Source organism: Solenopsis invicta, chromosome 4, assembly GCF_016802725.1.
Source record: "Solenopsis invicta isolate M01_SB chromosome 4, UNIL_Sinv_3.0, whole genome shotgun sequence".
NCBI classification, from domain to species: Eukaryota; Metazoa; Arthropoda; class Insecta; order Hymenoptera; family Formicidae; genus Solenopsis; species Solenopsis invicta.
Genome location: NC_052667.1, coordinates 18,676,695 through 18,691,602, shown reverse-complemented (window position 1 = coordinate 18,691,602; position 14,908 = coordinate 18,676,695). Strand labels below are relative to the sequence as shown.

At 37.1% G+C, this 14,908-nt stretch overlaps 1 protein-coding gene across 2 annotated transcripts in view; it reads right to left on the bottom strand.

The window, feature by feature from the left end:
• Positions 1 to 3,126: 3,126 nt before the first annotated feature.
• The window catches only part of LOC105196196 (DNA-directed RNA polymerase II subunit RPB2), a 48,647-nt gene continuing 36,865 nt past the window's right edge, over positions 3,127 to 14,908 (bottom strand). The window contains exon 7 of one of the 2 annotated variants that reach the window (XM_039448255.1): positions 3,127 to 3,533. In XM_039448255.1, the coding sequence (XP_039304189.1) occupies positions 3,248 to 3,533 (286 nt within the window). In that variant the 3' untranslated portion in view covers positions 3,127 to 3,247. The remainder of the gene's footprint in view (positions 3,534 to 14,908) is intronic. The other variant, XR_005574550.1, reaches the window with a different exon arrangement.

Sequence of the window (14,908 nt, the reverse complement as noted above, 5' to 3'; positions counted from 1 at the left end):
CGAGTGCAAAAATTTTTGGGGATTTCAAGCAACTCGAACAAACCTATTATGATCCTTAAAATCGTACAATTTTCAACTTTTATATCAATTCTCTAGCCTATTCATGCAGTATAGTAATTTATGTTTTCTAACATTTTATATATATACATAACATTATATAAATAACTTTCGTATAAAATTTTAACCGGTAACAAATCATGACTTTTTAATTAAAAATTTGACATGTTAACGAGAGAATGGCGATCCTTTAGACCCCTCCAAATTATATGACATATGGATTTACCCATGTTTCTGTGCGAATTCATGCAGCGAGAAATCGCTAACAATTTTTCCCCTCTACTCCGATTTCCCCTTCAAGAAAAGAAATTAAAAAATCTAGCGATTTGAGAGAAGTTGGTGAAAAATGACGCTACCAAGTTATCTGTCGCTTTCTCCGTGAAAATAAAGTGTATAAAAAAATCAGTAGGTAACAAATCACTTTTTTTTTGCTAAAAAATTTATCACTTTAGCTTAGTATGGCGGCTCCTTCGATCCATGGAATGAATATAGCATCTACTTTCTGGTTGGTTTTTTGATGTAAATAATCACTAAAAACAAATATATTAGATGGTAACACATTAGGAAAAAAGGCAAAAATTTTTTACGTTATTCACGCATCATCAATTGTAAAATCGCAGAATCTGTCATACTTGCCTACACATCATTTTCTCTTTCACTGATGGAAGCCCTCTGCACAGTCTAGCTGCCTTTCTACATGAAATAATTCATACTAGGTTACCTCTTCGAGTTATATTAAAAATGGTTTTTATTTGATTAATATATTACTAAATTATTAGATTTAAAAATCTCTAATAAATTCGCACACATATTCTTGGACGGAGTTTCTTTATTCACGAATGTGTCTACAAATTTTTAGCTATTGAAGGTCTAGAGATTTCATCCAAAGTAAGACCTCACTGCCAAATAATGAAATCATGCATGCGATTAAGTTAGTTCTTAATTCCACGTATTTCAAGTTTAATGACAAATATAAATAAACTTTCTCCAATATTAGCGGACATAGTTATGCAAGATCTGGAATTACATGCATTTGTTGTTAGTATCATTGCAGTTGCACCTGCTTTCAATATGTAGACGATATACTACTGTGTCCAAAAAGTAAGGTGACATTGCATTTATTTCGAAAATTCTTTATTCTTGCAAATCAATTTCGTCCCCTTCAAAGTAATCCCCCCCTGATATAATACACTTATTCCAACGGATTTTCCAATCTTCGAAACAGTTGTAATAATCGATTTCAGGAATGGCCTTTAGCTCCTTCTTCGCAGCGGCTTGAATCTCTTCTATCGACTCGAAACGGTGATTCGTGATTTTTTAACCAAAAACTCGACTAATATCGTTCCACAACCACCGTATTCACCTGATTTGGCTCCATGCGACTTCTGGCTATTCAGCAAACTCAAGCGGCCGCTCCGGGGACACCGTTTCGCTGCGAATGATGATACAAATAAATAATTACTAGACATTTTCAATTCGTATCATCCCAGATTAGTTTGGAATTAGCAGGTGCAACTGCAAAAAATAAATTTTCTTGATGTCATCATAATTAAAAAAACACAGCAATTCCATATGCTGTGAATGGTACCAAAAACCCACATATTTCGAACGATATTTAAATTTTCATTCTTGTCACCCTTCACAAAAAATAGGAACAGTAATAGGTTCAATTGATAAATCTTATTTTTTTCTTTTATCTTATTTTTTCTTTATTGATAATTCTTATTCTTTTTGCAGCCCAATTTTCATGAAAAGAACTTTGATAAAATAATTAATATTTTACTTATGAATGGATATCTACTGGAAATCATTTTCACAAAGAAACTACACAATACATTTGCACAATTTAACTCTGTGGATAACTCATATGGACAACAAAGAACAAACCAAATTTTTTACAATCTCAGAGTACCGATCATAACTTTTTCCCTAGGATGGAAAGGTGAAAAGTGAAATCTTTAATCATTGAAATTAAGGCTCCTGAGTACTCGCCGCGGCCATATTGAAGTCGTGACGTCAGAAGCAAGAAATTGCGTGAAATGACACGTAATTTTGTCCGACATGCCATTTGTAAATAAAGCCAATTTGGATAAAACAAACTAAGCAGATGACTTTAAAACACTTCTAAATATCGGTCACGACTATCCTTTTTTCGCCTAGCAGTCAGTAAATAGTCGTAAAAAGCACGTAAAGTGACGTCTATTCAGACAGGAAAACACACGGATAGCTATTAAAAGGAGTGAAAAATGTACTTTTATGTATAAAATTCAAAGAAACTTTACTCGCGGTCCATTTTTACGAATTTGGTAAATACGAGAAAAGTCATGTTTTTACAATGAAACATAATAACAAAATGACATGCACGATAACATTTCATCGTCAATCTGTCACGTTTCACGTGTATTAGTTCTAATTTTGTCCGCGACGAAATGTCGCTACCGTCAACGCGGAGTTCTCGGCTGAGGAGTCAGGAGTCTTAATGATTAAAGATTTCACTTTTCCACCCTAGGGAAAAAATTACATGATCGGTACCCTGGACCGAAATGTATACACTGTTAACTCTTATTGAATAATAAAATTGTATTTTACACACCTACATTTAAGCCTGATTTACAATGTGCTCTTTGCGTTTTGTCTTGTCCTTTTTGCTTTTTGTTTTGTGCTTTCTGCTTTTTGTTTCCTTGCTTTGTGTATTTTTGTCACACGAAGCCGAGAGACATCGTCATGCACAAAAGGCAAGGATTTTTCTGCACAAAATTAGCAAACAATTCGCCAAAAGTTTCGTTTACTTGTATCTCAGCTTTATTTTCTTTATCAGACATATTTTTTATCAGACTATGTTCGATTCACCACGATACCGTGGTCGTATTTAACCTAACCTAACCAACATGTTTCTTTGTCTTTGTTGTCCGAGATAAAATTTGACGAACTTCAGAAAAGACAAGAAACACGTGACAAAAAACACGATTGTCGTGTAAAACAGTGCGCGAAGAGACAAGAAAGCAAGAGGCAAAAAGCAAGAAATAGGAAGCAAAAAGCATATTGTAGATCAGGCTTTAGTATCGAATCTTTATTGGTATTACTTGTTTTTATTTTAATTGTTACATAAAATTAAAAATTATAAATTATTTACAAAGATCAATGTATCACCTAGGGATTAATGGCAATGAATATCGCATTCGTATCAGACTCAATGGATCATGAGTCTAGGTGCGATATTCATCGCCATTAATTCCTGGAACAGTAACTTTGCCGCATACGGTAGTCTAACTTGCGAAATTTGTGTCTTATTCTTACACCCTTTGCACTCAAAAGTATTGTTCCGTAAATTCGCTATTGCGATTAAACCACAGAAGTTGCATATGTGAATTCTATATGGATCTGATACTTCAAACAGACGTTCTCGCAAAAATTGTGCCGCGCCGTGAGAAATTTGACAATCTCGTTCCATTTCTCCGAAACGGAGTCCACCGTCCCTAGACAAAAACAAAAGTGTATATATATATATGTATGTGTGTATATATATATATACAGGGTGTCCCATTTTAAAAAACGCACCTCGATAATTTCTCAATGAAGCATTTTCAGTAAAAATGTTTCAGACAAAAGTTGCATGGTTTCAAGGGGGTCATAAGATGGTGTTATTAATTTGACCTTGAATAGTTGCTTGAAGGTCACGTGAATCTTATAGCTCATATTCTTGTAGCTTATCTCGAGACCTTTCGAAAACACTACAAGAAAATTTATTTTCGTTGAGTACTTTCCGAGTTGTGAAGTTTGAAAGCTACGGTGTACTGTAACTTCAAGCGTCATAACTCGGAAAGTCCTTAACAAAAATAAACTTATTTATAGTGTTTTGGAAAGCTCTCAAAATCAACTACAAGAAAATGCAATAAAAAATATAGAATATTAGAGAAGTACCAATACCCTTTAATTATGGAACTACCGATACTCTAATATTGTATCTTTTATTGCATATTCTTGTAGCTTATTTCGAGACTTTTCCATAACACTACAAGAAAGTTTATTTTTGTTGAGTACTTTCCGAGTTATGATGCTTGAAAGTTACAGTACACCGTAACTTTCAAGCCTCACAACTCGGAAAGTACTCAACAAAAATAAACTTTCTTGTAGTGTTGAAAAAGTCTCGAGATAAGCTACAAGAATATGTTATAAAAAGCTGACAGTCCCATTTAAAAAATTGAAGGTGTCCTTCACGTGACCTTTAAGCAACTATTCAAAGTCAAATTAATAAGATTATCTTATGCCCCTCTCGAAACCATGCAACTTTTGTCTGAAACATTTTTACTGAAAATGCTTCATTAAAGAATTATCGAGGTGCGATTTTTAAAATGGGATACCCTATATATGTTTTTTTTTTCAACTAATGTAACAGATAAGCATATGTAAAAACAAAGCTTAATTTTGCAAATTTTTTATAGAAAAGTAGAAGAAGATAATAGTGAAATCGGATTATTCCATTGTAAAGATCGTACATTTCTTTGACATTTAAATTTGATTTAAAAGTAATATCTATAAAATAGCGTCACTATTAAAGCTTTTTTAAATCATATTTTTAGAAACGATGTTTATATAACTACTGCTGTCCCTACAGAACTTATCAGAAAGCACAAGCTTTATAAAATAGAAACAACTTTAATATTTATTATAACCATTTTGTTTAAATATTGCATCTGAACAAAATGACAGCTGGTCAAAATCGACACAGCGGATTTTCATGATAAATTTTATTCAACTTTTTACAAAAAAAAATTAAGCATTCTGCTTCAAAAAATCCTACATAAAGCATTAGATTTTAATATTTAAAAAAAGCGCATCTAAAATTGCAAGTCGATTGATCGAGCCAACCGCAATGTAGGAATCATGCTTTTTTATTTAAAGAGCAATGTTATTTTACAAAATTTTTAAATAAAATTTAAATACCAAATAAAGAAAAGTTAAGGTTAAGTAAATTAATATATTTTTTAATTAAATTAAGTCATAATCAAAACTATAATAAATTAAGTCAAAGTTAAGTTAAAGTTAATTTATAAAATTAATTATATAAATAAAAAGCCAACTTGGTTAAAAGTTACATTAAGAATAAATTAAATTAAATTAAAAATTAATTTTGAAATGGATAAATACGCATAAAAGGCAACCAGTCTCTGACCATCTTGACTTTGACATATGTTATCAAGGAGAATATCCTGAGTAACTCGGACTTCCGGTTGGACGGCGTTGGCGTGCATTCATGTAGACAACGCGTGTGAGAATTTGATAGCAGATTGGTGTGATTGCGGAGAGTGGAAAAAGAGAAAATAAGAGGAGAGGGAAGAGGACGAAGGAGAGGTGTCGAGACGTTGGTAGAAACAAGAAATTGAGCAGGAGTGGACCACAAGGAAGGATCCAAAAGCTGACCAAAGAACAGGTTAGGAATCAACCGGAAGGAAAGAGAAGAAAGCGAGGAGAAGGAGCAAGCACGAAGAGACTACAGAGATAGTAAACAGATGGCGCCACCGGGAAAACCGGCAGGAGGTAAGGCGAAAGAGGAAAGTAAATGCAATAGCATGGAAAAATACGTGACAGGAGGAGAAGAGATAATAATAAAAGAAATGAAAAAGATAGGAAGAGAGATTGAGGAAAATATAGGCAAGAGGATGGAGAAGATGATAATACAATTTGAACAAATTAGAGAAGAGTGGAAAGAAGAAAAACGGACAAGAGAAGAGGATAGGAAGAAAGACAAAGAAGAATGGAGAGAAGAGAAAAAGAACCTGGAGAAGAGAATAGAAATCCTGGAATGGGAGAGTGAGAAAAAAGATAGAGAGAAACGGAAAAACAACATAGTAATTAGAGGAGCATTCAAATGGGAAGATAATAAAATGGAACAGGAAACAAAGGACTTCATAAGGGATAATCTGAGGATAGAAGCGAATATAAACAAAGCATTTAAGGTACAGAACAGAGGAGGTAAGTGCACAGTAGTAGCAGAAGTAGGAAGCTGGGAGCAAAAGAGAGAGATAATGGTCAAGAAGAAAGAGTTAAGGGCTGGAATTTTTATCGATGACGATCTGACAAGAATGGAAAGGGAAATGCAGTCGCAATTGAGGGTAAAAGCGAAGGAAGAAAGAGAAAAAGGAAAAAAGGTCAAGGTGAGATACGGAAAGATCATGATAGATGACAGATGGTACCGATGGAGCGCAAGAGAGAAGAAACTGACAGAGGAGAAAAGAAGAGGAGAAGAATGAGACGCAGGCGGCGGGGATGGAACAGGGAAGGGAGGGAGGTTAAGAATTGGTTTTTGGAATGTAGCGGGATTAGCAAACAAATGTGAGGAGGCGTGGGAATACCTGGAGAGCTTCGACATATTAGGACTAACAGAAACGTGGGTGGACGAGGAAGGATGGAAGAAGATGGCAGACAAAGTCTCAAAGGAATACATCAGGAAATGCATACCGGCAAGAAGGGAACACAAAAAAGGAAGGGCAAAAGGCGGGATCTTGAAAGCAGTAAGAAAAAGTTTGGAGGAGGTGGAGATTAACGAAATAAACGGAGAGATGGCAGAGACTAAGCTGAAATACAACGGAAACAGATGGAGGATCATTACACTCTACAGCCAAAAAATAGAAGAAACTATGGGAACACTAACGGAACAGATACTAGAAGAAAAGGAAGAATACTTACTGATAGGAGAAGATTTTAATGCGAGAACAAGCAGCGAAGGAAGCCCGATTAAAGGAGGAGGAAAGAGAAACGAAATTAGACGGTCCATAGACAAAGTGAGTAATAGAGAAGGACGAATATTGCTGAATAGAATAGAAGAAAGAGGTTGGTCAATTTTAAACGGAAGTTTTGACAAAGAAGGAGGATGGACATATATAGGAGGATCGGGGATGTCAGTCATAGATTACATAATAGGAAATGACAAAGCGTTAGGGGAAGTAAAATCGGTGGAAGAAGGAGAAAGAACAGTCGGACCACATGCCATTAGAAGCAGAATTAGTAGGAGCACAAACAAAGAAGAAAAACGACAGAAACAAGAAAAGGGAAATAGAGAGAAGCGTTTGGACAGAAGAAGGAATAGAAATGTACATGGAAAACTGCAAAGACTGGGCGAGCACACAGGAGGAAACGGAAGGAATTTGGAAGGAGATAAGTGACAAGATAAAGAAATCCATAATAAAACAGATAAAGAAGATAATTCCATGGAAAATAGGAAAAAAACAGTGGTACAACAAAGAGTGGAAAGTAAAGAAAAGAGAATTAAGGAAGACACTGAGAAATATAAAGAAGAAAAGAATTAGCAAAGAAGACTACTTTGCAAAGAGAAAAGAATACAAAGAGTGGTGTAAAGAGCAGAAGAAGAAGCATGAACAGGCAGAAGAAGAGGAAATCCGAAGGATAAAAAGCGAGAAAGAGGCGTGGAAGTATATTAATAAATACGGAAAGAAAAGAAAGGAGGGGATATGCGACAACATAAAGATGGAAGAATGGAGAGATTATTTCATAGGACTACTCGGAAGCATACAGGAAAAAGAAACAGACATAGGCGAACGAGAAAGCGATACAGGTACGACGATGGAGGAGGAACCAGGAGACATAGAAAAGGAAGAACTAAGAAAAATATTAAGGAAACTAAAAAATGCAAAAGCCCCCGGAGAAGACGGAATAGAGAACGAGGCGTGGAAATTTATGTCAGGAGAAATAGAAGAAGAATTTTGGAAACTTATCAACAAAATATGGAAAGGGGGAAGACTACCAAGAGATTGGAACAGAGGAGTAATTAGCCCAATTTACAAAAGAGGAGAGAAAAACGAGATAAAGAATTACAGAGGAATAACATTATTGGACTCGGCGTACAAAATATATGCAAGCATACTAAATGAAAGGTTAGAAAAAGAAACAGCAGATAAATTGAGGGAAACGCAGTTCGGATTCAGGAAGGGAAGAGGAACTATGGACGCAGTCTTCACGATAAACTACATCGTGAACAGAGAATTGTGCAAGAAAGGAGGAAAAATATTCGCATTTTTTGCGGATATGAAAGCAGCTTTCGATAAGGTGAATAGAAAGCATCTGATAGAGTCGATGGAGAGGATGAATATAGAGACAAATCTGAGACGGAGGATCACGGAAATATATAAAGAGACAAGAAATGTGATAAAAATAGGAGAAGAGAAATCTCAAGAGTTTTGGACAGGTGGAGGACTCAGGCAAGGATGCCCATTAAGCCCAGCACTATTCAACATATATATAAAAGATCTGGAAGAAGAGATGGAAAAAGGACAGGCCGGAGGAATAGTAGTTGGGAAAGAAAAATTCTGGACGATAACATACGCAGATGACATCGTTTTGTTGGCAGAGAGAGAAGCGGATCTGAAAGAGATGATGGAGAGGTTCAGGAGATACCTAGAGAAAAAAGAATTGAGCCTTAGTCCGGATAAATCAAAAGTGATGGTATTCGAAAGTGGAAGAGGAAGAAAAAAGAGAAGAGAATGGAAATGGAGAGAGGAAAATGTGGAAGAGGTCAAAGAGATAAGATACCTAGGATATATGCTACAGAAAAACGGAGGTGCGGAGAAACATACAAGAGAGAGACTGAGAAGAGCAACAATAGCGATGAAGAGGACTTGGAGCATAGGGGAGAGAATATTCAAAGAAGACCATAGAAGAAGAATGAAAATGTTTGAAGCACTTGTTGGAAGCGTAGCGTTATATGGAGCGGAAGTTTGGGACTGGAAAAACGAAAAAACGTTAGACGGAGTAAAGAGGAAGTACGCGAAATGGATTCTAAACTTGGACAGAGGAACACCGAATTACATATTATTGGAGGAGACAAAGATGGAAGAGATTAGAATACAGGCGATCAAGAGAGCACTAAAATACGAGGAAAAGGCGAGAAAATCAAAGAAGAAAATAATAAAAGAATGCATCAAAGATTTAGAAAAGTGGCGACCAGGTGCAGAAGAAGGAAGATGGGAAAGAAAGAGAAGAGAGGTGTTGGAGGAGGCAGGAGTAAACAAGGAACAGCTTAGAAAGGAAAGAGAAGCAGGAAACGAGGAGATGGCAGAGAACATCTTGAAGGAACTAAAAATTAAAGAGAGCAGAGAGAGACAACAGAAGATAAACGAATCCAAGTACAACACCAACTACAAGATGATTGCACAGGAAAAGAAACCAAAATACTTGGAGGGGAGGATGAAGAAAAAGGACAGATGCTTGATAGCCAGATACAGATGCGGGAATGAAACGAAAGGGAGCCAGTATTGGAGAGAAGAGGAGGAAAGGAGATGCAGAGTATGCAAGAAAGCAGAAGAAAGTTTGTACCATATAATGAAAGATTGCGAAGCAACAAGAAGCGAAATGTCGATAGAAGAACTCACTGGAGAAGAAGGAAAGGGCCTACAAGTAATGAAAAAGATAGAAGAGCTGAGGAAGGAGATAAACAGGAAGGAGAAGGAAGAAGCAGAAGAGAATAAGAAGGAAGAAGTTCAAACAAACCAAAGATCTAATTGTAACGCTAATGTTAATGTTAATGTTGAGGGTGATATTGATTTGTTAGCTGTTGATGATGTTAACTGTAATTTTAAACTATTGAATTTTAAATTATTGAATTCTAAACTTTGAAGTTTAAGTTGAATTTGTAATGTAATATAAACAAAAGTGTATGTAACCGGAAGCCATCTTAAGCCGCAAGGCAAACGGATTAAGAATAATAAATAATAATAAATAATCCTGAGTAACTCAGTGTCACAAAAAGTTTTAAGTAATGCTCACTCCTTATTAAAAAAAAATATTTAAAGTCGCAAAACGAATAAAGTTTTGCGACTTTTTACACAAAGCGAGGTTCACACCACCTTCTTCCCTGCTTAGGGGCAAAACGAGATCTATAATTGTCCTGTTTCACATGAGTCTATCATATACTAAAAATGGAAACTTCGTAAAAATTAATTTTGTTGTAAAGTAGACATCTCTCGTCTGCTTTAATTTAATGTTTTATGCTTGTCAGTTTGGTAAGGCGAAAGATTTTAGCAATAATTTTATGAAATGGTACAAAACCCATATAGAACAATACAATTACCTCGTTTTGCTCCTAAACAAAAGGAAGTGGATGGAGTCGACCTCGCTTTGTGTGGAAAGTTGCAAAACTTTGTTCGTAAATATTTTTTTAATAAGGAGTTTATACCTTAACCTTTTGGTTAATAATTTTTTAATAAAGAGTGAGCATTACTTAAAACCTTTTGTAAGTCATTCAAGACCATTTTCTTGATAACATATGTCAAGATCAAGATCGTCAGAAGCTGCTTCCCTTTTATCTTAAAAAATATTATACTAAATGCAGAAAGTTGCAATTTTTTAAAATTAGATTACTCAAAATAATTATAATATAAATCATCAAATTTAATATTTTATTTAAAAATTAAGTTTATATAAAATAACAAAGAAATATTTTTATGTGGAAATGTATTTTTTTCTTTCATATTTTTTTTACTAGATTTTTAAATTAGATTTTTAATTTAGGAAAAAAATTAATAAATTAAAATTTATTTGCTATAAAAATAATTAGTTAAAATTTTTTTAAAAATAAACTTACTTCAAAATGAATTGAACTAAGTTAAAAGTTATTACAATAGTCAAGTAATCTCGACTCTCGAAAACTTCAGAAATTAATTATACTCAATGGCAAATAAAAGACATAAACTCAAATTTTTTTGCGTAAAATCTTTAACAATTTTGTATTCTTAAATTATTACATTGATTTAATAAAAATACATTCGTACCTACTTCAGACTATCTTCAGCGAAATTCACTCATCTTAGTATATATTATTAGAGTGCTCTTTAATTTAATTCCTTGTTTCACATTCGATGAGACCACTTCCAATTGCCCAATTACAAGAAATCCACAAGTTATATTTTGTGGGAGTTAAACAATACGTCACTTACTTATTTTTTTAACATCAAATAATTCATATTCATTCTGATGACACGGGTCTGCATATATTCGTAATTTGATAAAACAAACCGAAAGCTATACATATCCATAATTATTATATATCATCAACAAACTATAATTCTATTAACGTCAACTTTACTCTTCAGTTATCAAAAAACAAAAAAAGGATTCAAAATTTTTGCCCATTAGTAAAAACATAATAATACAGTAAATCTTATAGATTTCGATCTGCTAAACACGACAATGATATTAATTTTCATTTAAAATATATGGAACATCATCATTTTTCAGATTAAAACTATTTTTTACCCTCTGTGATATGATTTTCAATACAAATGAGTTATTTCATGTGAAATTTAGTATGCAAAGATTTCTAATATTATTGAACAAAAATGTAATAAATAAGATGAATTTGAAATGAAAAATACACAAACGGACGTCATTTAACTATTTTTTGTTGTCATCAATTGTAATTTCACAATTATTGTAAAAATCCATATTTGTAAATAAATAAGATCATTTCGTATGGTTATGGAAATAATGCCGTTACGAAATAATGAACGCAGTTAAGGTGAGAAAGAATAGACACAAGCATCTCAAAAGCAGCTGCCATCTTCATCTCTCTTCCTCCATAATGTCACGAATGGCGAAAGCCACCGCTGACGAAACAGTTAATCACCAAACACAACTTGTTTATATTACGCCACCGGTATCGGTAACGCTAACCTCACGACACAGTAACCGATACCGGGAACGGTGAACAGGCGACCTTCGCGAGTAGACAACAGATCTGCCGAGTCGGCAAGGCCAGATCGGCCGGCTCTCCAATAAATAGAGAATCAACGCCGTAATAGGCGGACTCAGGTTAAAGCACGCGACAGTACCGCGTCGCGTCCGGCACCATCGTATCTATCTCGAATAACTGACTGTGTAACCATTTATAATAAAACACTTTATTATTAACCGTACACGAGTGTTTGATTCAACCGTCTCCAATCGACGGGCTCCTACCAACGACTCCGAGAAAGGAACGCATAACAAAAGTGGTGGCAGCGGTGATCCGTCGTAGAAGCCAGACTGTGGTAACCTGCAAGAGAACCAGCCGAGGATCAACAAGCGTCCCAAAGAAGAGAGGACCCGAAAAGGTGACCCGACGGCAAGCAGACACTACGCCCGGACAGCACACGAAGAGGCACCGGACGATCCACAACACGGCAAGGAGACAACATCATGCAACGACTTGCGATAGTTATGTAAGTCAATTGTAACACATAATTGTAAGCGTAAAAGACATTGTAAAAGTGCGTAGTCAATGTCGAGAAGCGAGCCGAGTAGCCCACACAATCCCGAACGAAATACTTCGTGGTTACATAGTGAACCGGGCGCTCGAGCACGTAGACCGGACGCACTGAGCCCCGTACGCGTAATAGCCGAAGCCGTGCAAGATATTCGCAACAGCGTACGCCGAAATTTAGAACGCCATTTCTCGAGCGATTCCGCGTCCGAAACAGAATTACCGCCGAACGTAGTCGTCGAACGGGAATTTCCATTTAACGAACTAGACCCGAGCATAATACAAAACGGATACGACGGAAGCCCAATACCGCCGACGGACGACCAACCAGTCGAAAGTATAGACTCCAATATCAGTATTACCCTGCGGAGGGAATTCTCTCTGTCATCGTATGATAGCAGCGTATTCAACCCGGAAGAGTTTTATATTGCGGCGCGTGATCCGAGAAGAATGGCGAGCCAACCAGAACTCACACCGCGTCCGGACGCGGGTGACGAAAGAGAGGTATCAAACGCCGAGATAGACGCAGAGATAATTCGGTTGAGAACCGCGAGCGCACGAAGACGCACCAGACAAGAGCAACCCGAACCGCAGGAAGAGCAACGAAACATACTAGATGTGTTAGACCAGGTGATCGACGGAATGCGAGCTTTAAGATCGAATGAGCAGAATAGAAATTGCACACTACGGAGATCAAAACACGTCGGACCTACGCGAAAATCCAGAACCTCCGGGACCGCCAGAAATAGCATACGGTCGCACGACAGCGGACATTAGAAATTCACGTGGACCCGTATATACGTATATGAAGCTGAAAGAGGCACGCGACATGATCCCCACAATGGACGGAACGGTTCGAAACGAGGTAATAGAATTCTTGAACGCCAGTTCATATGCGGTAAAGGAAATAAATCCGCAGACGAAGACTCGCTGTTGAGAGCAATCTTATGCACAAAATTGAAAGGCAAAGCCCTACATGACTTCCAAACGCGCGATATACGCACATACGCTCAATTAAAACAGGAAATAGAGACGTGCTATTTAGCAAAACGCGGCACCGCGCATATTACAAACGAATTCAATCAAGCCCGCCAAAAGCCCGGCGAAAGCGCACAGAAGTATGGTCTTCGCGTAGATAAGCTCGCCATGGAGCTCTATCAGTCCATGATCGAGGGGAAAAGGCAGACGCCCGAGCAAAGAAAGGGGATCCTGGATACGATCCAAGGATTAGCACTAGAAAATTTTCAGCTAGGACTGCGGGAAGAGATAAAATTAATAGTGCGATCCCAAAACTACGCAACGTTAATGGACGCGATACAAGGCGCGTCCAATGAAGAAAAACTGAAAGGAGTAAACGTCAAGTCAGATAAACCTACTGACCGCTACAGAGAAGGACAGCACGAGTACAAGAAACCAAAGTGTTTCAAATGCGGTAAGATAGGCCATCACGGGCGCGAATGCAGAACAGGCCAAAACCGATACCACTTGCCCCGGCCGGAAAAAACAGCTAGCGCTAACACCGTGGAAAAATATTGCACGCACTGTAAAAGGACGGGGCATAAGCGCGAAGAATGCTGGCTATTACACGGTAAGCCACGTAAAGATAACCCAAGGCTACCAAGAAAAGAAAAAAGAATAAACATTGCCGCGGCAAACCGAACAGGTAAGCCGCACCGCAATAAAGAAAGCGACGAGTCATCATACAGTAGCAGTGACAGCGAAGAAGAAAGAGGAAAGAAGAGGGCAAGAGAGCGCACCGTGCGCGAGCATCAAGTTACACAAGTGACATGCAAGCAACGTAATCATAACGGCCTAGACCTAATAACACTACCAGTACGAGAGGCCACGAAAGAAACATTGAGCTTACTACTAGATACAGGTGCAACTATCACCTTAATAAAGGTAGGATCCTTGAAGGGAGAAACCAAAATGCGTGAGGAACGCATGACACTCACCGGCGTGACAGGACATAAAATCCACACGATTGGAAAGATACGAGCTACCATAAATATTGGAAACCAAAAAATACGGCACACGATGCACGTTGTAAAAGATGACTTTCCCATAGACTATGAGGGCATTCTAGGAATAGATTTCCTAAACAAACAAGGTGCAAAATGCGACCACGGTAAAAAACAAGTACGAATAGGAGAAGCAATTTTTAAGTTGCACCCACATAAAAAATTTACGCTAAACCTCCGTAGCGAAACAATAATACAGGCAGTGACCAAGAGCAACCGAATAGGAATTGTCAAACCAGAGGAAACGAGGCCCGGAGTATTTATCGGGAGTTGTCTCGTATGCCCAGCGGACAATACTTGCCCGGTCAGTGTAATGAATACAACCGGAGACACCGTAGAGATAACAATGCCGAGTGTCACTGTGGAAGAGATAAAGACGGAAGACACTGAGCACGCGCTCATGTTACGGGAAGCAGCCGAGAGTAGCAACGAACCGGCGCAAGAAAGAAAAGAACGGCTGTCTAAGCAACTAAGAACAGAGCATTTAAATGCGGAAGAGGAAAAAACTCTTCGAGAAATTTGCGAGGAATTCTGCGACATCTTCCATCTGGAAGGAGACGCACTAACTCACACGGAG